At 38.2% G+C, this 25,444-nt stretch overlaps 4 protein-coding genes across 13 annotated transcripts in view; 1 reads left to right on the plus strand and 3 right to left on the minus strand.

Annotated features, from left to right (window-relative positions):
* The window catches only part of LOC122077197 (signal peptidase complex catalytic subunit SEC11A-like), a 20,267-nt gene extending 17,840 nt beyond the window's left edge, over window positions 1-2,427 (plus strand). Inside the window, exons 7-8 of the mRNA XM_042643057.1 lie at window positions 1,240-1,297; window positions 2,149-2,427. Of these exons, the coding sequence (XP_042498991.1) occupies window positions 1,240-1,297; window positions 2,149-2,199 (109 nt within the window). The 3' untranslated portion in view covers window positions 2,200-2,427. The remainder of the gene's footprint in view (window positions 1-1,239; window positions 1,298-2,148) is intronic.
* Window positions 1-15,253, minus strand: part of LOC122077195 (4-hydroxybenzoate polyprenyltransferase, mitochondrial) — a 15,814-nt gene extending 561 nt beyond the window's left edge. The window contains exons 1-9 of one of the 7 annotated variants that reach the window (XM_042643056.1): window positions 14,655-15,248; window positions 13,536-13,671; window positions 12,448-12,569; window positions 11,707-11,776; window positions 11,429-11,578; window positions 10,886-11,021; window positions 10,705-10,801; window positions 9,430-9,502; window positions 7,233-7,743 (exon numbers count right to left, since the gene is read on the minus strand). In XM_042643056.1, coding sequence (XP_042498990.1) covers window positions 9,433-9,502; window positions 10,705-10,801; window positions 10,886-11,021; window positions 11,429-11,578; window positions 11,707-11,776; window positions 12,448-12,569; window positions 13,536-13,671; window positions 14,655-15,187 — 1,314 coding nt within the window. In that variant the 5' untranslated portion in view covers window positions 15,188-15,248 and the 3' untranslated portion in view covers window positions 7,233-7,743; window positions 9,430-9,432. Of the gene's footprint in view, window positions 1-7,232; window positions 7,744-8,875; window positions 9,020-9,429; window positions 9,503-10,704; window positions 11,022-11,428; window positions 11,579-11,706; window positions 11,777-12,447; window positions 12,570-13,535; window positions 13,672-14,654 lie in introns of those variants that run through there. The other 6 variants (XM_042643054.1, XM_042643052.1, XM_042643051.1 and 3 more) reach the window with 6 other exon arrangements.
* LOC122077194 (pentatricopeptide repeat-containing protein At4g21065-like) lies at window positions 3,874-6,563 on the minus strand. Its single transcript, XM_042643050.1, has one exon. The coding sequence runs from the start codon at window positions 6,351-6,353 to the stop codon at window positions 4,470-4,472; it is 1,884 nt and encodes a 627-aa protein (XP_042498984.1). The 5' UTR covers window positions 6,354-6,563; the 3' UTR covers window positions 3,874-4,469.
* Window positions 15,254-18,282: 3,029 nt separating the features above from the next.
* On the minus strand, window positions 18,283-21,801 carry LOC122077574 (chaperone protein dnaJ 49-like). 4 transcript variants are annotated; one of them, XR_006139832.1, is made up of 4 exons: window positions 21,641-21,801; window positions 20,216-21,452; window positions 19,881-19,995; window positions 18,308-18,591 (listed from the first exon to the last, which is right to left on the minus strand). XR_006139832.1 is itself a non-coding variant. In XM_042643542.1 (3 exons), exon 2 carries the CDS (start codon window positions 21,320-21,322, stop codon window positions 20,228-20,230), a length of 1,095 nt encoding a protein of 364 aa, XP_042499476.1. In that variant the 5' UTR covers window positions 21,323-21,452; window positions 21,641-21,801; the 3' UTR covers window positions 18,283-18,591; window positions 20,216-20,227. The 4 variants fall into 4 exon arrangements, 3 of the variants coding, with proteins under 3 accessions (XP_042499476.1, XP_042499477.1, XP_042499478.1); XM_042643542.1 differs by lacking the exon at window positions 19,881-19,995 and having other exon boundaries at window positions 18,283-18,591; XM_042643543.1 differs by lacking the exon at window positions 18,308-18,591 and having other exon boundaries at window positions 19,875-21,452.
* Between the last annotated feature and the right edge of the window lie 3,643 nt (window positions 21,802-25,444).

Genomic DNA, 25,444 nt, shown 5'->3' on the forward strand with positions numbered 1-25,444 from the left:
AATGCACAGAAACACGAAAGGCTTTGAGTTTATCCGATCCGCAACATTCTCTAGATCTTTCTGATTCAAGCTTTCAAATTTGTTCAAACTAGGGGTGAAAGTTGAAGAATTCGAGACCTTAATTAAAGGTGCCCTGGTACTCTATAAGTTCATCAATCCATGACTGATACTCTTCCCTTGTGTCAGTCTATCTATTAAAAATGATTCATCAGTCCATTTCAAAACCCATCGTTTCTTCAATCTCTTCAATTCCAGCTGCAAAACCCAGATCCATAGATTTCTCTTATCGGCCAAGAATTTGATTTGAAGCCGTTGATTCGAGGAAGAAGGTCAATTCTGATCTCTCATCTTCTTCTTCTTCTTCGAAGGCGACGAAGCTGTTTGAATCTAATGGGGCTTCGTCAAAGGGGCTGTAACTTGGAGGAATGGTTGTGACAGAAGGCACCGCAGGGGGAAGAAGTTTCAGGACGTCAAAGATTCCTTGACAAGAAAAATGTCATCCTTCACTCGCCTTCCCTATTGGAGCTTCTGTACTTCACGTGCCATTACTAGCGTATCTCCATTATCATCTGCTCTCAACAAAATTCTCCTTCAATGCGTCGAGGTACAGAACTTCAAAAAACTCATCAAGTCAAAAAATCCTGTGAAGTCTACCAATTTTGTTGCAATCCCTGTGTCTATGAGATCGCTGTTCGTAAAAAAGTTTGTTCCAATACATTGAAGAGATCCTTGAACCAAAGAAGGGAGTAACTTAGAAGCCTTTTTAGTCGTTCAGGGAATACTGAAGATACTTGAAAAGGGGGTTCAAAAACAGAAACTGGTTAAACATATGTGGGGTAGTTTGGGTGTTAAAAAAAATTATTTGATGACTTAATGGTCAGTTCTCACTGTGAGGGATGATAGAAAGAATCTGAGTTTAAGGGGAGGGGAGTGATATTTCCTCTAAATTGTAACATCAGAGACGATTTTGTGGATATCCCCAATCTTTTATTGTTTATCATGGACATGTAGCATACTGGGGGTAGGCAGATCAGCATGTCCAACAGCTTGTCTCTAATTTTGAATTGGTTTCTAGTGTCTGCACATCTATAATGAGCAGGAAACAGGTGGTTTTCTAGGTGCATCACTTCATCATAAATGGTCCAGTTATCTCATATTTTGATGATGATGATGGCAAGGGAAACTTTGTATCTGCGTTATTCGTTGGAATTTTGTTCACTTTGTGCTAATATCTTGCAGGTTCTTACCATATGTCGGCTGGGTTACAATAATCATGACTGAGAAGCCCATCATAAAGGTTACTCTTCCTCGGAATTTCTGTTTTTTTTATGACACAGGCATCTGATTTTTCTGCTAGATTTATATGATTGAAGCTGGTACTGAATCTATCGCATTTTTGTTAATAATTTTGGGAATGGTTTTCCTGGTCTGCACGGTCCTGAGGGTATCTCTACTGGCGCAAATATCTGCCATGTGGCAGGTTGAATGGGGCTGAAATCTTGTGAGCAGGAAAACCTCAAGTTCTCATGCTCACATGCCAGGTTTCAACCCAAAAGGTGCACATTAATGCATGGACTACCGAGCCTAGGTGCCAATACATGGGAGGCATATGATTAAATTTGAATCTGAATTTTGACACGTGGCTAGTCCAGACAATTTCCTTGGATATCCAATGGTCAGAACTGGCACACTACTATTCCATGTGTCACATAGTTGTGCAGTCCTTACATTCCATGGTGGCTTGTGCAGTCCAGGAAATCATTTGACATTCCAGTAGAAAATAGTTCAAAGTGAGAATATTTGTCGGTGGTTGACCATATTTTCTTAGCACATTACTCTGGTTGTGGACCTTGGTGCAATGATAAGGTTGCTCCATTATGACCATGTGGTAATGGGTTCGAGTCCATGAAAGCAGCGTTAAGGCTGCGTACATTATGACCCTCCCCAAACCCTGCAGTGGTGGGAGCCTCATGCACAACTAATTCCAGTAGTCTCTCTCTCTCTCTCTCTCTCTCTCTCTCTCTCTCTCTCTCACGTAGTAATTGGCAACATTCTATAGGGATTATCCTTGATTTTCTTCGCTGTGGGTGAAGAGAAACTTTCTCTATATTAACTTGATTCTAACTTTTGGTGTTATTTTTTTTGCAGTACTTACTCATTGGTGCACTGGGGTTGTTGGTTGTAACTTCAAAAGATTGACTTCAGGTTGCTACCCTTGGTTGACTTGGCCTCCACAAACCCTTTTCACTTTTGAGTGGCCGCTGTACACTTCTGGCCCCATTTCTTTGATCTGGCATCCGTACACTGGGTGGAAGGGTGAAATTTTCGATCTAAAAAGATTAGGTTATAAAATGGAGAAAATGTCATACCTTTGGAAATGTTGATTGTGTCGAATTCACAATATTTATTCCTTGTGTTCTGGACTTATTTCTCTTTTTTCCTTTCGTTTCTGCTGCTGCATCTAATTCTACCTTTTAGATCCTGGCCATGCCTCAGAAGACACTTGTGTCCTTGTGCTAGAATCCTTCAATTTCTTTCCCTTCCCCCTCCCCCGGCCTCTCCCCCTAAAATACCCTCCTGATATCCTACCGCATGCATATGAAGCCCTACGGTCAAGGGATCTTCTTCGGTGTGGCTTAAGGAAAACTCGGCCCCTGTAGAGTTATTATAGAACTTCAAAGAGAAATTGTTTTAGTACAAACTAAGAAAAATGTCGAGTTTGAAGAACTCCCAACCAGCCATCTTATTTGAGGCATCAAAGCTATCAGCCAAAACTGTCATTAGAGAAAACAAAGATGGTATATTAATGGTGTCTAGTTCAATGGAAAACTTTGGACTAAGCGCTTTCCTCTAGTAATGAGAGGAAAAGGGGGACAAATGGAGATCGGAGATCCATTGGCATATATTTTGAAGAATAGTATAAGGGTTGTGCTTCTCCCATAGAAATGTAACATGATTTCGATGAATCCAAATAAAATATAAAGAGATAACGAGCACACAAAATGATAGTAAGACAACTGTCATTAAAAATCGAAAGAAACATTTTGACTAAAATAGAGTCCACTCTCTTGTGCATATTGATAACAGCTTCAAGATTGTCCTTATGGATTAGATATCCCCTTTAGTTGCTCTACAAAAGAAAATTTTATCATCGGCAAATAAAAGATGTGACACCGCAAGAGCATGTCTAACAATTTCCAGGCTCTTAAATACATAAAGATGTGACACCTCAAGAGCATGTCTGGCAATTTCCAGGCTCTTAAATAAATTTAGATCTCTAGACACACCAATGGTAACCTTGATAAGACTTTCGTGACAATAATGAAAATGAAAGGACTGAAAGGGCAACCCAGCCGAATCCCTCTAGAGGGTTCAATATTCTCAAAATAACTGCCATCTAGTTTAATAGAGTAACTGAAGAAATCAAATGACCAGCTAGATCACACCACACAGTTGAATCCTAGATATTCAAAAACTGTCCTAATAAGACCCCCTTCTAACCTATCACAAGCTTTAGACATATACCCCCTTCTACCCTATCACAAGCTTTAGACATATCTAACTTAATAGCCATATAGCTTACTTCCCTTTCTTATGTGTTTGATAATAAAAGATCTCTCCCCCACCCCCCAAATCAAGCGGCCTTCGTTCCTGGTAGGCACCCCCAATTTCTCTCCCCCCCAACCTACCCCACCCACACCACCCCCCCCCCCCCCAAAAAAAAAAAAGTGTTCTCTTTTGTGAAACTATAATTCTGGGGAACCAAGGTGTTACAGAGATGGGATAATCTGATGGCATACTCTATGGTCAAACACATGGAAAACTAGACATAAAGATGCAGAATTGGCACTTGATTAATATGATATTCTTGGCTATCCATCAAAACAGCAGCTGATTTTAATTTCATAAACATAATTCATGGTACATTGACGGCATGGATACCAGAATGAAGTTTACTTTCCTTTGTTCAGTACATTGTGTGGGTTGTATTCTGACCCTCCAAAAGAATGGGTTTATGGTGCCAGTGACCACATGATTTGATATTGAAGTCACAAAAGCAGATTATTTCTCACCCAAAATCTCTACTCAGAGATAATTGTCCCTGAAATGGTGAAGATGATTCCAATGCCGGAACAAAATTTCTTAAGCATCAACTATGAAGACAGACTTGGTCATGGAACAATTGTTTAAAACATCACAAGCTATGGTCCCTTGTGTCATACTGAGAGGTGGATGCAAGCAACAACCTGTTTTCAATTATGCATATTCAATGCCCCTTCCTCATCTTATTTGCCAATGTCTAGTAAGTCAAAGAAATGACACAACATTCCACCCGAAGTAATATGTAGATCTCATCACTAAGTTTGATCATGCTGCAACCTATCTCAATCTTTGATCTATTCTCTCATCAGATTTTTTTTTTACAGATGGTATCAGTATGGTATTGCAGTTAAGGGCATAGTAGATGCTCACCAAAAATCCCTGCACGAACATGACCCATCCCGAAAATGGTGAAACCGGTTCCGATCTCTCACCACAATTTCTCGACTATAGACCAAGGAAATGAACTTTGTAGCAGAGTGACAGTCGCCACAAACACGTAAGTTCTTCACAATACGGATTGGGGTCCCTGGTGTGGTTTTCAGAAGTGCAAAAGCAATGGCCAGCTTCTCACTGTGCCTATTCAAGGCATCTTCCTTGTCTTCCTCATCAATGTCCAGTAACACCTCAGATGTTGTAGGGATGTACCCAGCCCTCTTCATCTCCCTATGCATCTCGTCCACCATCTTGTAGATCTCTTTGTACTGATTGTGAGTTTTATCTCCTGCGGTGAATTCATAGATCTCATTATTCAGCTCAATCATGGTGCATCCTGGGACCTTCCCGACCCCTCTCATCCCCATCGCTTCTCTAATCTTTGTTTTTTTCTCCCATTGAAACATTTTTGCGTAGATGTTTGATAACAAGACATAATTTGATCCATGCATTGGCTCAGTGCCTATCAGCTGCTTAGTGATGCTCTCACTAAGCTCAAGCTCCCCATGAACCCGACAAGCATTAACCAAGGTTCGCCAAATTATGGGATTTGGCTCAATAGGCATCTCTTGAACGAAAGTCAGGGCTTTTCTGACAAGCCCGGCTCTGCCAAACAAATCCACCATGCAACCATAATGCTCTATCTTAGGCTCAATGGCAAACTCAGACCTCATTGAGTCGAAATAACGTTGACCCTCTTCAACCATCCCAGAATGGCTACAGGCTGAAAGTAACCCAATGAAGGCAACATCATCTGGGAAAACCCCATCTCTCTTCATCTCTTCAAAGAAAGCAACAGCCTCTGCACCACGGCCATGCATAGCCATACCCACAATCACAGAAGTCCAAGACACGATTGTCTTTTCATTCATCTTTCTAAATAATCGCACAGCTTCATCAATATCACCACACTTGGTAAACATGTCAATGAGTGCATTGCAGAGCTCTACTCTCTTTGAAATCCCTTCTTTTTCAACATAAAACTCAATCCACTTCCCAAGTTCAAGAGCACCCAGATCAGCACATGCAGAAAGAACCGAAACCATAGTAACCTCATCAGGTCTAACCCCATCAATCTGCATTCTCCGAAACAGTCCAACAGCATCTGTAGACAAACCCAGACGTGCATACCCACCAATCATCGCACTCCAAGTCACAGGGTTCAACTTGGGCATATCATCGAACACCTTGCGAGCAAACTCAATTCCCCCAGCACAGCAAGAATACATGTGAACCATAGTGTTCTGAACATAAAGGTCGGTATCGAATCCAAGTTTAGCGACAGACCCATGAACTTGTTTGCCCAAATTCAGGTCAAGGAGGCCTGCACAAGCTTTGAGAAGGAAGGGGAAGGTGAATTTATTGGGTGTAACAGACAATCGAAGCATGAGATGGTAAGAAGAGATGGCATTGTGCTTGGCGTGGCTGGTTTGGGCGTAGGCTTGAATGATGGTATTGAAAAGAAAGGTATCGTAACAGGGTTGTGCATTGGAAGTGGAATTGGTGTCGGAGAAAACGAGCGAGACGGCATAGTCGATCACGTTGAGGTCAGAGGATGTGGAAACGAATTTAGTGAGGACAAATGGGTTGTTTTGGAGACCAGATTTGAAGAGGTGAGCGTGAAGTTGAGTGAGTTTGGGGACAGAGTTACAGGTATCTAGCAGAGCTAAACAACTCTGTTCTGCTACTCTCTTGGTGCTGCACTCGTTTTTATCTGAATGGTGAAGAGTAGATGTTCCCGTTGTTGAAGGTAGTATTGAGGTATATATTGTTTTGAATGAGCCACTGGCTTTGGCTTTGATTGAGGGAAAGTGCATAGTAATCTTAGCTCCTAGATCTTCATGTATTGAAAACTGGCAATGGAACCCTCCCTCTCCCTCTTACCCAGGGGTTTTTAGTATCAATCCACTGTAAAATAAAATAATAGAGAGCATATATAGAATGCCAAAACAAATTTTTTTTTTTTTGTTAACCAAGGTGTGCGGCCAGCTTAGGCGCACCTCAACTAATCTATGGGGAGATTAGCGCAGTAATCCACCGCCATATTTTCCACTTAAATCGTAGATGTACAGATGGAGAATCAAACTTGAGACCGTGCACCTATCCACATAATCCTCAATTCGCCCTTATCAGTTCATCAGCACACTGGTTCTTATCAATTTTAATCGATTCAAAAACAACAGTTTATCAGATCAAAATCGAACTGCAGTATTTAATTATCAGTTTCACTTTTTAATCAAATGTTTTTTCCGTTCCAGTTTAAGGTTTCGGTCTGCAATTCACACCCTAACTGGAAATCATAGTTTTGTAGTTCTGTTGTTGGGGTGGAGATGGAGATACCACTTACCCTCTATGATTTACCATCATAAGGGAAATGTATCATAAACAAAGCAAAGGAAGAAGAAAAAAGAGAAACAAAAGATTTCTGCACACCCTTGAACTTGTTCCAAAGCTTTACTGAATCTACCTATTCAACATAATTTTTCAAAAAAGAGAAAAAGAAGGGCACATAATCTTTGGCAACACTGATTCCGTTTAACCCTCTTTATTCCAAATTATGCAAGACTGAACCATTCATGCTGTACAGGTTTCTTCTTTTTTCTAGCCAAAGTACGTTACCATATAACATAGCTCCTTTCAGGTGCATTCCCAGCAAGTGATCTTTATATATGAATCATGCTAGATACTGCTTCAGGTGTAACAATTTTTTCAGCATTACTATTTAAATATGTAATCTGTGTTAGCAACTGCTTCAATAAATTTACACTCGTTCCACAGTGAGTTGTTTCAGGTCAAAATGGCAACATCAATGCACCCGCGATTGAGGGAGAAAAAAAACATGGGGAGTGAAGAAACAACAATACAACCATCCTCTCGGCTCCAGGCTGATGCATTCAAAAAAAAAAAAATTATACATTCACCCAAAAAAAATATACAACCATCCTTGCTTTCTTCGATGGTCCAACTTCAGAAAGGAAGGTTGGTATACTCTTCTAAGTAGCAACTCCATTCCACCGAACTTCAGTATCAAATCCATATTTTTTGTTTGCATGTCAGTCGATGTCAATCCAGATAGGCAAAGCACCGACTCCATGGCAGAGATTAGGGAGATTCATAGAAACTGACATTAAAGAATTGTAAATGTGCAGTGCAATGGGTACCCATCTTTTATAGCATGATCCTTGATTCTTCAACTCAAAGCCTGTGCTGCATCACCACCCCCAGCACTATGATAAACTACTGAGCTATTTTTCCAGTACCAACATGGTTTTAAGTATCGGTGCATATCGTATCGTATCGATCGATACGTATCCATATCGGTAGGCATCGATACAATACATACCGATAAGCTACGGAGAATTTTGGGCCTCTTTCTGTGTATTGGCGTATCGTACGTATCATATCGTGCCATACCGTATCGGTACCGATACATACAATACTCTACGATACGAACTTTTAAAAATCTGAAAATTCCCAAGAATATCGCTACCGTATCGGTACGTATCGAAGGTATCGTGCAGTATCGAGCCGTATCGTACCGTATTAGTACGATACGGCTACTTAAGTGTGAATTTTTTGTTGTTTGAAACAAACACTTCACACTCTCACCAACAGTTTTCTAGATTTTTTATATGTTATGTAAAAACAAGTGTTCTACAACTTCCATGGAAATTTTTTATTTTTCTCAAAAAAATATATTTTTAATTTTTTTATTCCGAAATTAATTTAAAAAAAAAAATCCCCCAAATTTTTTTTTTTCAAAAAATTTAGTTCATTCAACTCTTAAAAATAATGTCATAACTTATAATTACCAAATACATGATTTCAAATGAAACCCACATTTTTTTTTCCCAAAAAAGTGAGGGTTTCAAATTTTTTTTTTAATTTCTTAGATCTACTCAAATATATTGGTCCAAACTTTGTTGATTTTTTATATGTTCTTTGAAAACATTTAATCTACAACTTCTATAAAAAAAATTTAATTTTTCTACAATAAATGGGAGACCCACTACCATAAATATTTCGACTGAGGTAAATATTGTGCTTATATTCGACAAGTGCAGAATATCATCGTAGTTGCTCCTATTGAAGAAGAAGGTCCTAGCCAAGGATTTGAACCACCACGACACTCTTTACGGCACTCATCACAGTGGCAATGGCAATGAGAAAAGAAAAAACTGTAAGAAACTCAAACCTCATCATTTTGAACATTTTCAACTCAATATATTTGTCTATCAATACGATACCCTCTACTTAAGTATTTATGCATTCTACATGTTATATATAGTTTTTTTTTAACTATTTTTTTTATGCAAAAGTGTATAAAAATGTGTTCCCTATCCATTTATGTGCGTATCTTTAGCGTATCTTAGCGTATCTCCGATACGATACGATAACCTCCGATACGTATCTTAATTTTGATCGACCGATACGACGACCGATACTGATACTTTAATCCTTGAGTACCAAAAAGCAGCTGCCCCTGCAACCCAAATTGAGAATCATGAAAGGAAATGCATTGGCCTGGTATGCATTTTCAATTAAACGAGTGTCATAAATCTTATTCAAGTTAGAAATCATTGAAAAAAAAAAAAAACTAACTCATTACAGTGCAACGAAAGAGGGAACATCGAGTTTCTTAGATTTAGCATCGAAGTTCATTATTTATGAAGTCCAAAAAAAAGTTTCTGGAATTATCCTCATGATAACCACCATTAACATCACACACACACAAAAAAAAACAAAAACAAAAAACAAAAAACAAAAAAAACAAAAAACAAAAAACAAAAAACAAAAAAACAAAAAACAAAAAACAAAAAACAAAAAACAAAAAAAACAAAGAAAAAAAATAAAAAAACAAAATTGTACTTTAAAGTTATATAAGTATTTTACCTCTCATGATGTTAGTCTTCCAACTAGGATCCCGCTGAAGACAATAGCTCCAAACCACTTATTTGACACAAACCTAGCAAGAGAAAGCAAAGGTTGTTTAGAGTCACTTAGCCTCTCTTTTTTTCCTTTCAAATGGTGGTTTGACTAAAAAACCTGACCTAAGAAGAAAAACGAGAGCTATAATTAACCACTTTAAGTGATGTTTTAGTCAAATGAAGAAATAAATAAACTGTCAAATGAAATTCAAATTTAACCAAATTGCTCTGAACCCCCACTATAAGAATACAATACCCTTCAGGGTAGACCAAAACATTTTGGTCTACATTGCATGCCATAAATTCAACTAATTTGGGTGTGTTGCGGTTAAACTGAAGATGGGTAAAGCAGCATGCTCATGCTCCCCCATCATTTGGAAGTTATTACCCACAGGTTAGAACTCTAATCAGAGGCATCATCTGTTCTTAGTTATCTAACTTTAAATAAAAAGTAACTGCAAATTGATTTATTTTTCTGTGACATATTCAAGAAAATATAATTTTTCAACTCTATGCTGTGATTACTATATGCAATTAAGCCCTAGAAACTTTAATAAGAGATGGAAGTGCTAAAAATTTGAGAACAAGCATTTCCTCATTTATCTAGAAGGCACTCAACATCCAGAAGAGTAAAGGATCCTATTCCAGGCAAGCAAATATGAAAGAAGATCTCTAGCAACAAGCTACACAAGATAAAGGGATTGAAGATGGATTTTTAGCACTACATCTAGAAACTGTCTTCAGTTTTCTATGCATGTTCTTGATTGATTTGACATTTTGACTAGAATAAGATCTTCTGGTCATTGTCATATTTTAGCTAAGGTCCACCATCCGCTCGAAAGGTGAATCCCTGATTAAAGAGCAGGCCAAGACGCATCATCAACAGCGATGCCGACAGGGTGGGTTTCACCATTCACCCATAACATAATCCTTTCAAGATAGTGCAAAATATAGCAGGCCTACCCTGAGAATCATGCATGGGGCTCACTAATTTTACAAGGTAATTAGGGCAAGTAGCAGTAGGGTGAGATGGGGCAGGTCAAGTACACGGATTTTTTTCACACACCATATCCAGCCCTTACCTGGTGAAAGGGGCTTATTATATACAAACAATTAGGAGTGGAGCACCACTTCTATCCACTCCATTTCCATCTCTACTTGTAAACTTGAGCCACAGTTAAGTCAAAACCTGCAATGATCTCTGTAGCATAAGTACATTTATTCTAACATGGGTACTCACTTCCTACTGCAGTCAGCACGACTTGACAGGTCAACTGTCCAAATCTGCCATGCCAATTGTCCAGATGCAGCCATCAGAGAGGCATAGTATGGCCATCCTGTACAACAAAATATAGTTATGAAAGTCAGAATCATTATCAGCCAAGGCCAGCAAACATGGAAGGCCAGAAGCAAGAAAATACCCAAATCTGCATTAAATCCACAAAGAGCAAGACTACTAATACATGCAATTGCAAATCCAGAAACCCAGTTCTTTGTCAAATCCCCAAACCTCAACGCTGTGGATTTAACACCCACCTTCAAGTCATCTTCTTTGTCCTGAGGTAATTACATCAACATATTTCAGAAAATAACAAAGAAAGACTGCCTATTTCAACTTTACTCTGATAGGTAATATTTAACATTCCCCCCCCTCCCTCAACCCCATTTCAACTCAAAATACTTTGCAAAAACATTTGTGATGCAATGAGATTAGTTTTAAAAGAAATTTAAGAGAGTACAAGAATCTGAGTTCACAATAAGACATCCATGTTGCGTGATCTCTGTTAACTTTTCCATTATCTTTTAAGTTTTAACTTTTTGAAAAACAAATGAACCAGAAATTTGAAGGAGGTCTCAAGGCTTTCCTAACAAATGCATCACTTCTCAGACAAATTTTTGTTGTCAATAGATCCCAAGAGGATAAGAGAAAAGCCTTTACCAGTATCATCATATTAAAATCATACCTGATGTGCATAAATTGTGTCGTAAACAAGTGTCCAACAAACTCCAGAAATATACAATGGGAGAGCAATAGCTGGATCTAAACTTCCTTTGACCGCAGCCCATCCTAATAAAGCTCCCCAGTTAAAGGTTAAACCTAAATATGCTTGAGGCTTCACAAAGATGTGAAACAAACATTAGTAAACATGCTAATGGAAATGCGTCACATAAAAATAAGGACAACAAAACTGAAGGTACCCAAAAAACAAAAAAAAAAAGGGAATATTCAAAAAACCATTACCCAAAAGGTCAGCCTCTTCATAAGGGGATAGGAAAAAACTAGCAGCAAAGAAGATGCCCCCAGGACAATGCTGTAGCATAATAGTCAAGCCATTTAGCTCCAAAGAATGACACAAAGAAGCAGAAGCAAGACATGGGAGCTGAAAATTGGTACAGCCAGATCATAGCCTTCATCATAGAAAAAAATTCATGGATAAAGTGGATTTAAACAATACTAATCACCATTTTGCAGCATTAACAACAAACATGTGTAGGTCAACTCAAAAACTAATACACCTAATATCACATGTAGAAGTCACAAATCAGATGGTATTCTGCAACTGTCCTATTTGAAAAGAATAAAGAAGCTGGTGTTGCCTGTAAAAGTCCATAGAATCTAACTGTCACTAAAATGTAAAACATATGGCTCAGACAGGTAGCATAAGAAGAGAAACTGAAATTCATCATAGAATTAGTGTGGATAAAATAAATGGAAAATCCTTTCTCATGGTAACTGATGAAACTGATATTGCATGAGTGTTTTCCAACATTGTTTCCATATCCAACAGTGAAGCGGTACTACATCGACTAATGACTAGGGATACAATATTGTTTTCCAAAATAGATAGCAGATATGAACACTGATTAGTACCACACACAAAAAGAAGAAGAAGAAGAAGAATAGAAACAAAAAAGGAGTCGAGAAAAGAGACTGGTAGGCCAGTGTATTTTAATGGATTATCCAAAACGTCAAGACATTCACCTATAATTATTCAATTGAATGAGAATTCCAAGACCCAACAAAAGCTGAACGCCAAGAAAGCTAAGACCCTGAAATGGTGTCAAAAGACCACTAGCAACTGGTCTCGACTTCGTGCGCTCAACCTGCAGTGCAAAAGATTTATTTATATTAGTAAGCAATTGACATCCAATTCACCCTTGAGCATCCAAGGAAAACAGAGAAAGCAAAGGAGAGCATGTTGGGGAAAACAGTTTAAAGGATTAGTTTCTAACATGCTGACTCCAACAGATGTTGACAACATGACATACTCAAGAAAATGTGAGGAGATTAAGATCCCTACTGTTATAGAAATATGATGTCAGATATTCAAATGAGATGCAAATAATTGGACCAAACAAAAAAAATGTTTACCTGATGTCTGATTGATACAAGTCTAAAAAATGTATTCCAGATGGATATTTCCATGGAATGTCCTCTAGTCGCTGGCAGTGTGGGTCTTACCCTCCAAAGAAAGGGTGAAGGCTGGGTGATCATCCGTGTGTGTGTGGGGGGGGGGGTGGCAACAAACTATTTGAGCATAATTTTGTTAAAGATTTCTTGGCAATTCGTGCGCTTACATATTTGAAGGCCTAAAAAAGGCACCCAAGCACCAGGAAACCATAAGAACATGACTAAAAGAAGAAAAAGTATGAGGCATAAATTTGAGCAAATAACAAAAAAATATGTTTTTCACATAATAAATATCACATTGATGTCCTCCACTAGCTGCAGACAAGTTGAACTCCCACATCTTAAAGAGGGGGGAAAAAGTAATGAAAAACACTAAGACCTTAATTAGTTTCCATCATAAAAAAGAAAGAAAAAAGTGAGAGATCGATAATACACAATATTTTAGCCTATGACATCCAAAACTCATGAAATTCTCCACTAAATCCAATCTATTACATATGGACATCCTCCATTATGAGTTTTAACAGTTACCAGAAACATTGTGTCATTGGAAATTCTAAAGAAAGCATAAAATATGCAACATTTCAATTTTATCATTCAATTAAAAAATAAATGAATGTGCATCTTGACTTGAAGTATCAGATAGTAGAAAAAAGTGCCTTTTTGTCAATATCAGAGTCAAGAAGGTCGTTGACTGTACATCCAGCACCTCTCAAAAGCAATGCTCCACAACCAAACAGTGACATCATCTTAAAATCGGGAAGGCTCCCAGGGGATGCTGCCAAGGTAATTGACCTAGAATGACGAACAAAAGGTTCTTGAGAAGCACGAAAATAGGAGTTATAAACTAAATTAGGCAATCATAGTTTCAAGGATACAAGACTACAATAAGGAGAGAGCTCCCATACAGAAAATGGTGCAATTGCTACTCAACTACTTTATCAATGAGTGCAGAAAGTCAGAAGGCAAACGATAGACAGAAAATTCAAAGATACACAAAAAACTGTCTCATCTGTTTATGAATGTTGCAAATGGAGAAGAAGTTCCAATGATCTGCCCAAGTTTCCTGAATCTAGGGTAGACCACAAATCAGCAAGGGGTAAAGATTGCAAGGTGGAAGTAAGAGAAAATAGCTTGAAAGTGATTGCCAAGTGGAGTAATTAGATAATGTGCCAACTCCGCTCAGATATGCACAATATGATATATATGCCCTCGACAGATAAAATTTGCTTTTATGAGAACATATCGGTTATAACAACATATAATTTAAGCATTGTTGTTAATACACCAGGTAAGTACTTGTGCCTATATGCCTAGTTGTCTACATTATTTAGATAGCAATATGCTGATCACTTGATCTTTCCTTGTTCCTAGTAAAATCTAGAGGGGAGCAGATGGTGTCAATAAAGGACTGTTCCAATCCCAGACACCATCTCTGCAAACAACTTGTCCTTTGCTACCAGTAATATCACCTAATGCTCGGAATATTTGATTTGTCCAGTCCAATAGTCTAATCATTGTCCTTTTCAGAACTTTGACATTTTAACTCTGGAGATGCCCCATTATTTTTGAGTGACCAACCAATAAGTCTGCTAATGTCATGATATCCTACATTTATCATTACATTGAGATCCCATGCATCCTTGTGAGTAGAACAATAACAGAAACGAATTTTGCAAAACAGCTGCACTTATTCCTCAAACACTTGGATTTAAAAATGGTAAATCTAAATTGAGAATCAGAACCATAAACACAGCTATTAAGAACGAAAAGCTTACCACATACATGGCCAAGCAAGTAACCAGGTCCCAATCGGCTTGTCCAATCGAGCAAGGTGAGCATAGGGACGCACAGCCTTAGGAAGATACAAATCGATCCAAGACACCTGGGATTTCGATCTTTCCTGCTCCCCGGGACAATTCCCACCATTTTTTGTGCCCTCTACTACACCAGAAGATGTAGAAATGGTAGCAACGGAAAAACTGGAAAGATTCGAATTGAAACGGTAGGATTTCCCGGAGTAAAATCCAGAACCAATGTTGCTCTTATATCTGGCTTCTAGGGTTTTAGGAAAAACTGAAGGTTCGTGGAAGGGTTCTGAAGGAGTGGGAGTTTTCGAAGAGAAGATGGGATCGGAGAAGGATTGAATGAGTGAGTAAGACAACGGAGAGGATCGTAACCTGCGAGAACTACGGCTGATCCAAAACGCCGCCATCCCTTTTCTTGGGAATTGAATCTCCCGCGTATTCTGAGAGTTTCCGGATCCTAAGTGAATGAAGGACCAATAACACCGCCGAGAAGAGGTCGGCATTTAAAATCGGCGGTGGCAGAACCAACGGAATTACGGAATGCTATAAATCATTATAAATTGATTATACAATTGAGTTTAATCATTAAATTTTACCTGTAGCTAATAAGGCTCTCTTTGCTATAGTTTATAATTGAATTTATGACTTATTTTTTAGAAATAATTTATGATGATAAATTATGCGTCATAAATAATCGTGATAGATTATATGGTAAGTAATAGGTTTGGTATCCTATGTGTATAATATATTATTTTAGAAAGAATCCTCAGGGGTGGGGGCAGCGGGGTCAATTTGTGCTCATATATGTTTAGGCATAGGCAACACTAGAGTAATAGGGTTCTTTCTCCCTATATTATATATCCCTATAACTTTTAATAAAATCTATAGAATATTTGAACACAACATGATATAAAATTGTGATGGACAATAAAATAAAATATAGATTATGGCTCAAAAAACAAACAAAACATGGTAGAAATTTGATGACAATCTTTGCGAAATTCGAAAAACTTTGAGTTGATGAACATGATTGAGTTCACCTCCTTCCCCTCCTTCATATGGATCCCAGAGTTGAAATTTGAGAGTCTTAAGGTTTTTAGAGTTTGATCTCCAATAGAGTCGAGTCGGTTGTGTTTTAGTCCTAGATTATGCTACAAAATTGACTGGTCTCGACGAGTTTATTGTTACTTGGATTGAGTATGGTCGCTTTTTTACATTGGCCAAGTTTACATGAATCCTAACCAAGCTTTGAGAGTTTTTACCCTACTCGGATTATTCTACCAAGTATTTTTCAACTTATACCTAAGTCAGACATTTTCTTATCCAAACAATTGGGATACACATGCCTTCGAGCCAAAATTGAATGACCAAATATGCCAAACTAAACTAAACATATGCAATCTTCAACGCTAACAGAAAAATGGGAAAAGTTCCCCACGTATTTAATGTACCTTACGTCCTCTCACATTGGCTTTTATTTATTATTCTCTTTCCTCCTCTAATCATATAGGTTTCATGTGAGATTCCATTTCTCACATCATCATTAGTGTGATTTGAAAGATTCTCCACACACTAGTTGTGTGTAAAGAACCCTCTCCCTAATCCAAGGGGGTAGCGCAGTTGGTGAGCAATGAACTTGGTACGAGCCATAAACTCGGATGTCCTAAGTTCGAATCCACTAGGCATACCTTGGGTTACTCACACGAAGGTGTTTAGTGCTCTTCATTGCTTTCAGTGAAAATTGAATGGTTCTCATTCAACCCCGGTATGACCCAGTCTATGCAGTTGTGGGGTTAGTATGAACCCACAGGATTAATCAGGCCGAATTCCTGGATACCTGCCGTTAGCAAAAAAAAAAAAAAAAAAAAAGAACCCTCTCCCTAATTGTGACAACAGATCTCGCCTCAATTTCCCTACTGATACTCCCATGACTTGATTGCTATTAAAAAGAATGAATTTTTAACACTCATAAAGTTAGTCAAAATCTTTTGGGCTAGGTGCTTATTTTAATGGATCTATGAAAATCATTGGTCTTGCACACCTGTATCTACCATGTGGCAACTTCGATCAGGTTAAAGTTTTGTTTGATATGAAAATCCATGGTTCCTTGTTCATGTGTTAAGCTTCAGTCGAACTTTCTCTAGTTTCTAAACAAAATATTGAAAAATCTGAGACTACAAAAATATGCATAGACCACCAAGAGGTGCATTGACAAACATGGGAATATGGGAGGATTTGTAATTGCGCCGTGGGTCTGAAATTTACCAAGTGATATTCTAGATCATCTTCTAGCGTGGGTCTGAAATTTGCCAACTTAGCATCACATTACTTGACTATAGGTGTAGGGATACAACTACCATTCGAAAATTAAATTAGCAAAACTTACATTGCAATTATAAAAGTGTTTATTTCGTTTAAAGTATTTGTAATTAAATATAGATTGTGGTTTTTTTTTTTCTTGTAAAGGCTTCCCTAATTTAGCAAGCTATTTAATCTTGCATTAATATTTGTCTTATGACAAATTGGATAGAACTCAAATTTTGTGGACAGAAAAATTGCTTACATATTGAATTTCAGCCCGAATAAAGTTGGCCAAGTGAAGAAATAAAGCTTTAAAAATCTAAGGGAAAAAGAAACCTTTCTTAAAAGAAATTGACAGCTGAAAATACGAAGAAACATACCAATACAGAGGAGAATGCATAATTAGGCTGCGTTTGGTAAATTCTATAAAAATGTTCTAGAGTTTTTTCATTCTATGGGAACGGAAAAATGGAATAAAATGTTTGATGCATTTATGGTATGTTTCCCTTTTTTTTTTGACAAAAAGTAATGAAAAAAACGCTAGAAACGAGAATTGATGGAACAAAAAGCAATTCCATCATTCCAATTTATTTTAAAAACAAAAAAAAAAAAACAAAAAAAACAAAAAACAAAAAAGACATTTTGACACGAAACTAGAAGTCAAGAGGCCTTCTTAAATTATCGTCCAACATGAATCAGGTCTTGCTTTCTAAGGAGAATTGAGAGATCTCCCAATCAATGTACTTTTCCCCCAGTTTTTTCACTTCATGTCTTTCCAATCCTTCATCTTCTTGGGTTAGAAAACCATTCGCAAGGCTCGAAATATGCTTCCCAAAGGCAAAGAATCGAGTGGGTAATGGAAGAAGTCCTACCTCGTATGACAAACTCCAAAACATTCTCAATTTGGTTGTTAAATTTTGGGAACAAGTTCTCTAGGCCGTAGGGTAGGTACACTAGCACGGTAGCACCTTCTCTCTTTCTCTCTCTCTCCTCTTCCTCACATAAAATGACCTTGCTGCCCTCCCCAGTACAAATCATTATGTCGGTGCACTCCTGAGAGCGGTTCAAGTTCACGTATGAGAATATACGAGAACGACTCTGGTCCGTGGATATAAAATCATTTTTCTCTCTCTTCATTTAATAGATTCTATATCCACGAATCAGGAGTGTACGGAAACATTCTCGTACGTGAACCTGATCCGTTCACCTCTATGCCACTTGGTCAAAGAGCACTATCCCTCAAATTTTACTTTGCAATCAAATTTCCTATTTCAGTTCAATCCTGAAGCATGAAATGTAAATTGTGAAGGCCTACACTCCGGTTGATAAATTCATGTTTACCCAGAATGCAACATGAAAATTACAAACTATTGTACGTTGTACAGTCATTGTCCATGTAACAGAAATTTTACTATCCCATGAATATCGAGTGGTGTTCAAAAGGGGAAGGGGAGGGGGGGTGGAGGGGTGAATCAGATCACAAAAGGGAGGGAGTGTGTTCTGCAATCAAAACTAGTTGCTTTCCTCTTCATTTCCTCAGTTTGATCAAACACATCCAAGGGTATCTTAATAATAGTAGTCTTTGAAATAATAGTGTTCAAACAATCTGCAAAACAGAAAAAAAGTATAATCCCTAAACTCATGAAAGAAAATATGTTCTTGTTCAAACAAGTTGAATGTTAAAAGGAACATCTCTATCTCACAATTGCAGACAAATATCAAACTGATATGACTGGATTTCCTCAGGTAAGCAGAACAGACAATATCCAGCATAGAGGACAGTATAATGCCAGAATAATATGGAAGGCTTATGGAAGAGTAGACCCCAGCCCCCCTTCGAAGCCATAGAATATAGAAGGTACGATATATCGAAAACTTATTTGACAATTATTAGGATGGGAAGGTACCATGAGAAAAGTATCAGAATTATTCCTTGTTAGTTCTTTCCCACAGTAAATATGTACCCCAAGTCTAGAATGTTCACAGACAATACAACCATTAAATTTAGAGTTAGTGTTGAGCCAAAATAACAAATAAATAACTAAAAACAGAAATATCTCTTGTATTTGCAAGACACTCTTCCATCAACAAGCAAATGGCTTAGAAAACCTTCCTTCGCTTCCTAATTATAGCATACATACAAAAATAAAAATTATAACGGTGATAATCAACCTTCTTCTGCCTAAACAACAAAAAGCTTGCCTTACAGTGCCCCTACCTCCCAATTAATGGCAATGTGTCATGTACATAAAACGGTCGATGCAATTTAACCCCCACTAATTTCAAAGTTGCCCATAGTTTCTTTTCTCTACATCTGTTTTATATTTACGTATAGTTTCCATTGTTCATTTAGAAGCAATATATATATATATATATATATATTCTAAGTGATGTTCATATAACCTATGATTATTTAGCTATTATGAGTGTCTAAAGTCTCTACCATACATGCTTTTCAAAGCATTCTATGTTTTTTCGGCCCAATCAATTTTGTGACCGAACACCATTCAATGAAGGGTAATGATCTCGTCTACAAGAGACACATCTCCCAACACAAACTGTTAAGATGCAATCCCCACCTCTGGGCGAGAAGAGAGTTTTCCTCGATTTTCTAATTCATATATTTTATGTAATGTTGACTGTCAAAAGGAAAAAGAAAGAAAAAGGAAAATTTTTCCATATAACCATTTCAATTTTTTAATATCTGGAGTCTGGATCTGGTGCCATTCTTTTATATATAAAATCAATGCTCACCATTCATGCTATGTACAACATGCCAAAAGAAGATATCCAGCAAATAACACCAGAAAGCAGTGAAGTAAGTGCAGCATTAAGCAACATTCATGATAACTGTTACGACATATTCTTACTGAATATAATGCAGTAAAATTTCACCTAAAATCTTCAAAGTTTCCATCCACTTAAGTAAACATCAGATGCTTAGCAATCCACACATCCACGAAGCATAAATCTACACCATATCCATGCACAGCATGTGAAAGATGGTCCGCTACAAAAGTGATAAGATGGTTGCCATAATCAAATGAAATTTCCTTTTTCTTGACCATGCACCCAAAAGAACAAAGGGGGAGGACAACAGAGGTCAAAATAACAAAAAATGTATAAACCACTGTGTTAACATTGTGTAATTGGTGTTATTTGTTTAACTCCTTCAAAAGAAAATTTAGTAATGCCCAAAGGAAGAAATAAGTCAAGGGACTGGACCAGACCTTGAATGTACATCAAGCCATTGCCTGCAACTCTTTTAACCTGTCACAATGAGGTGTCTCAATCGTGAAACCCCATTGGCGCCGCTGCAACTCAACCTGGCAATATTGTGCAAGATTCGACGTGTAGGCTCTCTCAACTTGTCGTTCAATCTCCACACGTTCTGGGCTATTAGGAGGGTACTCTTGATCAAATTTTGCCGTCCTAACAAAATAATTGATACCCTTTTGAGTGACAAACCGGTGTTCATAAGCATAAGACCTAGATAGAGCATAAATGGGCTCTGAAGATGGGAGGAAGTTCAGCAGAAGCAGGAGAAGAATGGGCAGTAACTGAAGAATCGCCCTGACATTGAAGTTTCCAGAGTCTTGATCAGCCGTTCTTACACTTGGTCCCGTGCCAGTACCAAAAGTAAACCCACCAAACTGCGTGGTTGCCCGAGGCATCCCACCAAAGAAGAAATTCCTAAAGATCTCCTCAGCATCTACGTCTGCCTCATAGAAGCCATTGAAACCTTGTGGTCCTCGCCTAGCTGCAGGTCTATCATATACGGCTTCATCCGAACCAACAAGATCGTACCTTTTCCTGCTCTCTTCATCACTAAGGCACTGAAATGCTTTTGAAACCGCCTTAAATGCTTCCTCAGCACCAGGAGCTTTGTTTTTATCAGGATGAATTTTCAGAGACAGTTTTCGATATGCCTTCCGGACATCTTCGACAGAGCATCCTCTTTCTAACCCCAAAATATCATAGTACTCCTTCTTCTTCTTTATCTGTCTGACAATCAAGATCTGCTCCTCTGTGTAAGACGCAGCAGAAGTCGACGAAGACCCATTTGAAGGGCCTCTATGCCTAACGGAAGAATTAGCCGCAGGCCCGTTAGAAGAGGTTGCTTCGTCGGGGAAAACACCATTTGGTGGGGATGAATCCGGAGCCGGAGGATCACCAAATTCACTTTCTACCTTCGACAAGAGATCATCGACACGAAGAGTTGGATCCAGCCGGCGAGCTTTCGTGATAAATTTCAGCGCACGAGTTCGATCACCTAGTTCCAGAGCTTCTTGTCCAATTTTCAGGCACTTCAAAGCCTCGTCTTTGTTCCCGTCCATTGCAAGATGATTGCAACAACGAAAGAGAACTAAGCACTACAAAAACCCTAGCAAAACATATATATCACTAGGTTTTGACTATCGAAGCGATCGACTCGGGTTCCCTTCAAGAAATAAGGGAAACTTTGCCCTAAAAAACGAAAAATAGAATAAAATTTCGAGTTAATTGAGGTTAAAGATACTAAAATTTTCAAAACTTCTTGCATCAATCGATCTATTGACTCAATACAGTTTGATCAGAGAACAAACTCAAAAATTCCCAAATAAGAAATTGACGAGAAAAACTGGTGAAAAGAGAATTAGAGACAAAAATCTTACCGGAATCAGACTGAGAGATTTTCCAGGATGATCGCTCTCCAGAACTCCTCCGTCCTCACGATCAACCCTTTTTAATGGCTCAGTGGAAGATATTCAGAGAAGTTCTTGACGGCCCGAACGAAAGAAAGAGAGAGAAAGAGGGTGGAGGTGTGTGCTGTTGTGCTAAACGTCACTCCCCCGGTCCCACCACTTATAGTTAAAGATGGGCTGTAAAAAACCATACTTTTTTATTAATAAGGGTAGGACAGGAAAAGGACTCCTCAACTCGCCCTCGAGTCATGAGTCATGACTCATGGGTTTTGATCGGGTTGTCCAGGTTCAGACCCGGCTTGGCCTGATTACAGCACACCTTTTTTTTTTTTTTGGTCTAACTTCATGACATGACCTATGAGAGAGAGAAAGTAAAACAAGAGAGAGGGGAAGCCATGGGATAGGCCTCTAGGGGAAGGGGGTGTGGCTTAAGGTACATGGTGAAGATAGGAGAGACTCAAATTGATGACCTCCTAGGAGCATGCACGACTAGTGCCTCATAAGCCTAAACTCTTAGGGTGATTGTCATTGGTGTGATCTCTGACCTTAGTTCTTGTAAATACAAATTAAAATAGATTGAAATGCATAAATAATTGAAGACATGTTTTAAGACTTAGGGTAATAAATCAATCATTAATGCTTTAAAACAACGATTTATAGAAATGAGCAGAAAACATTAGATATTTTATGCAAATATAAATGTCTAAACTATCGACAATTTATAGAAATGAGCAGAAAAATCTATTTTTTTATGCAAATAAAATGTCTTATAATCTATTTTTAGATGCACTAAAACATGGGAAAGGACTGAAATTATAGCTGAGGATATAACTTATTCTCTCATCTTCGTTTTGACACCAAACTCATCCAAATCCATTAGATATTAAATGAGATATGGTCAAAGTAAAATGAATGGCTTAAAATAAACATGGTGTGTTCAATCGCACAAAAATCCTTTGCTGGGAGACAGTGAGCATCCAACGATTGAGGTACATCTCGGGACCCTCTAAGCCATTGAATCCTCACTGCAGCTCACTGCGGAGGATTTGAGTCCTTGTTCAATCTGATCCAAGGGACATTTTGATCAAACTTAATCATATCCTTCCTAAAAATCCAAATATTCATTCTAGGATGAGAAAAGGTTTCAAAGATTCCAATTTGAACTCAAACGAAGAAATGTGGAAGAACATGTTTATGGGCCAACGTTAATGGGTGTGGCCCATCATGGAGTGAGCTATGGCCAGCATTGTATGGTATTGGCCCATAAATCAGATGTTTGGGTTGATCAGACCTAGCCTCGGTCATACGGTCATACCATATTCATTTTCCAAGCTTTTTCAATTTTCATATATTTTAACCCCACATCCAAATATTGCTGGAAAATTTGTTACGAGTACTATCCAAACATTTTGAAAAGTCCATTTAAAAACAAGTCTTGTGAGACAAAAAATTGAATCTTACATAAAAAAAAATTGTCAGATGAAGTCATTTGTAAACCCATTTCATTTTTTAATACACGGATTTATATGGAAAATGAAAAAAAAAAATGTTTGTTCTACACATTCGACAGTAGCCGGGATGAGGATGAAACTGATAGGGTCAATACTTGACTGAGAACCACACCCAACATGGGTGAATTCTCTGTTCAGCCAATAGTTCACTCCTCCATAGTTGCCACACCTTCAAGAGGGAACCTCTCTCACTTCAACATATCAAAACAACATTCAATTATCTGACCAAATGGAGACTACAACTCATATACTACCCTAACATGGAGAGGACTTTCCCTACTAGTTTCATTTGAGCTTCCAATTTCTAACTTTTCTTGGACTGGGCTTGGTTCTTATGGGCTTCAGGACTGGGATGCCAAACCAGAATTGCTCTTGGGTTGCCTACACAGAGTGCTCTTGGGCTTGTTGCCTTAGCCTTTTGGACTTCTAAAATATTTTGGAAGCTTTAACTTCTCCTTAGAATTCTTCGGGTTTGTTTGATAACGTTTTTGCTGTTTATGTACCAAGAAACAACAGAAACAGATTTTTTGCATTTCTGTAACACTTCTTTGAGGTGAAAGAAGCGTTCGACAAACCTATTTCTAGAAACATTTCCAGTAACATCGGTTTGCAGCGATGAAGCTTTCCTCACTTGTCCAACGACCTTCGATGGATCTTGCACTTCTCAAGAAGTTGCAGTGACCTTGGGTGGACGGTTTCACAAGAAGATGGGAGGAGCTTGCGATATTGGAGAGACGGCCATTTAAACTCTGTCTTGCAAGTAGAGTTTTCAAAAGAGCGTTTTGGTTGAGTATTTCCATGGGGCCTCTCTCCCCTTCTTTTCTTTCCACTTGCTTCAATCAATAGAAAAAGAAGTAGGGCCTGTTTCTTAAAAAAAAAAAAAAATTGACAAAAATTTCAATTTATGTTTTAAGAGCCGGGTGAAATGGATCAGATTTGTCAAATAGAATTTTGGGTGTTTTTTTGTTTCTCGGCATAAAAAAGCGGTTTTCCAAAAATGGTATCAAATGGACCCTTCTTTTATTTAGTTCTTCTTTCCGAATTCAAGCACTTTTAAATCATATGAAAATCATGAATAAATGGTAAAATCTATATGAAAATGGGTCCCATGAGACCAAAATGCACCTTCTCACATATTTCTTTGATCCTTTGAAAGTGACTTACACCCTAATGTGTATGTGATGCTACTACAAGTGGGAAATGTTCCCATCCCCCTCCTTTAAGAGGCAAATCAAATCATTTTCAATTCATTATTAAATACAATAGCTTTTATAGTGGAATGCAATAAATCATGAAGTTTGGTCCACCATACCATGGGAATTTCACCATCATTTTTAGGGTTTCAATGGGAAGTCTAGTATACCTTCTAGCGATGTTTGGTATCGGTGTCTGAAATCGGCAGTCATCGAGCATAGTATTATGAATCGTCCATACCTGATACCTCAAAGTAGAGGTATAAGTTTGGCCCTGACGTCCCGAATAACCCGCCCTAAACTTGAACCCTATCTAACCCGGTTATGAGGGTCAACCTAGCCCAACCCGATCCAACCCTGACCAGGATTGGGCTGGCCTGGGTTGAGACCTAGGCACAGGCTAACCCGGCCTGGTTTTAACCTTGATCTATTATTCAGTTTAGTAATAGTGTTCCCCTTTCTCCTAGGCACACATCATGTGTTACAGAAGCCACATACTCTTACCTGTTGAGCTAAGCTGACCAAATGGCTAAACTATTTCTCCCCTTTTGTGTCTCCCATCATACATATATATATATATATATATGTATATATATATGAACTATAGATATAGTAGCAATCATGATAAATTGGGCCAAAATTTGGCCTATTCAGTTTATGGGAGATGTGGTGATGCCAGACGATTAAAATGTCTTTTTAATTCTTATAACAGAATTGAGAACCTTGCTTTTTGCAAATTTATGTATTAGGGGTGGAAAAGGGTTAGCCATAGTCTTAACATTTTTCCACCCCCCTTTTGGTAACTATAGGCATAACATTTGTGACCATTCTTAGGGGAAAAAAATAACAAAAAACAATACAAAACCAGCTATAGTCAACCCGACGCACCACTGAACCCTATAGGGTTGGGCCTGAGCATGAACCGAGCAAGATTTGGTTGGGTTTGAGTTGAGTTTTGATAACTTAGGGCTGAGTTGGGGTTTTAAGAAACCCAGCCGTGTTTCATCGCTCAAAGTCTCAAAGTCTCAAAGTCTCAAACCATGTATTCTAGGGTTTTTCTTTCCAACCGA

Source organism: Macadamia integrifolia, chromosome 4 (genome assembly GCF_013358625.1).
Source record: "Macadamia integrifolia cultivar HAES 741 chromosome 4, SCU_Mint_v3, whole genome shotgun sequence".
Taxonomy (NCBI): domain Eukaryota; kingdom Viridiplantae; phylum Streptophyta; class Magnoliopsida; order Proteales; family Proteaceae; genus Macadamia; species Macadamia integrifolia.

Excerpts from the sequence above, each read along its gene's own strand:
- LOC122077194 (XM_042643050.1), bottom strand. The coding sequence starts at position 6,353 with ATGCACTTTCCCTCAATCAAAGCCAAAGCCAGTGGCTCATTCAAAACA.
- LOC122077574 (XM_042643542.1), bottom strand. The coding sequence starts at position 21,322 with ATGGACGGGAACAAAGACGAGGCTTTGAAGTGCCTGAAAATTGGACAA.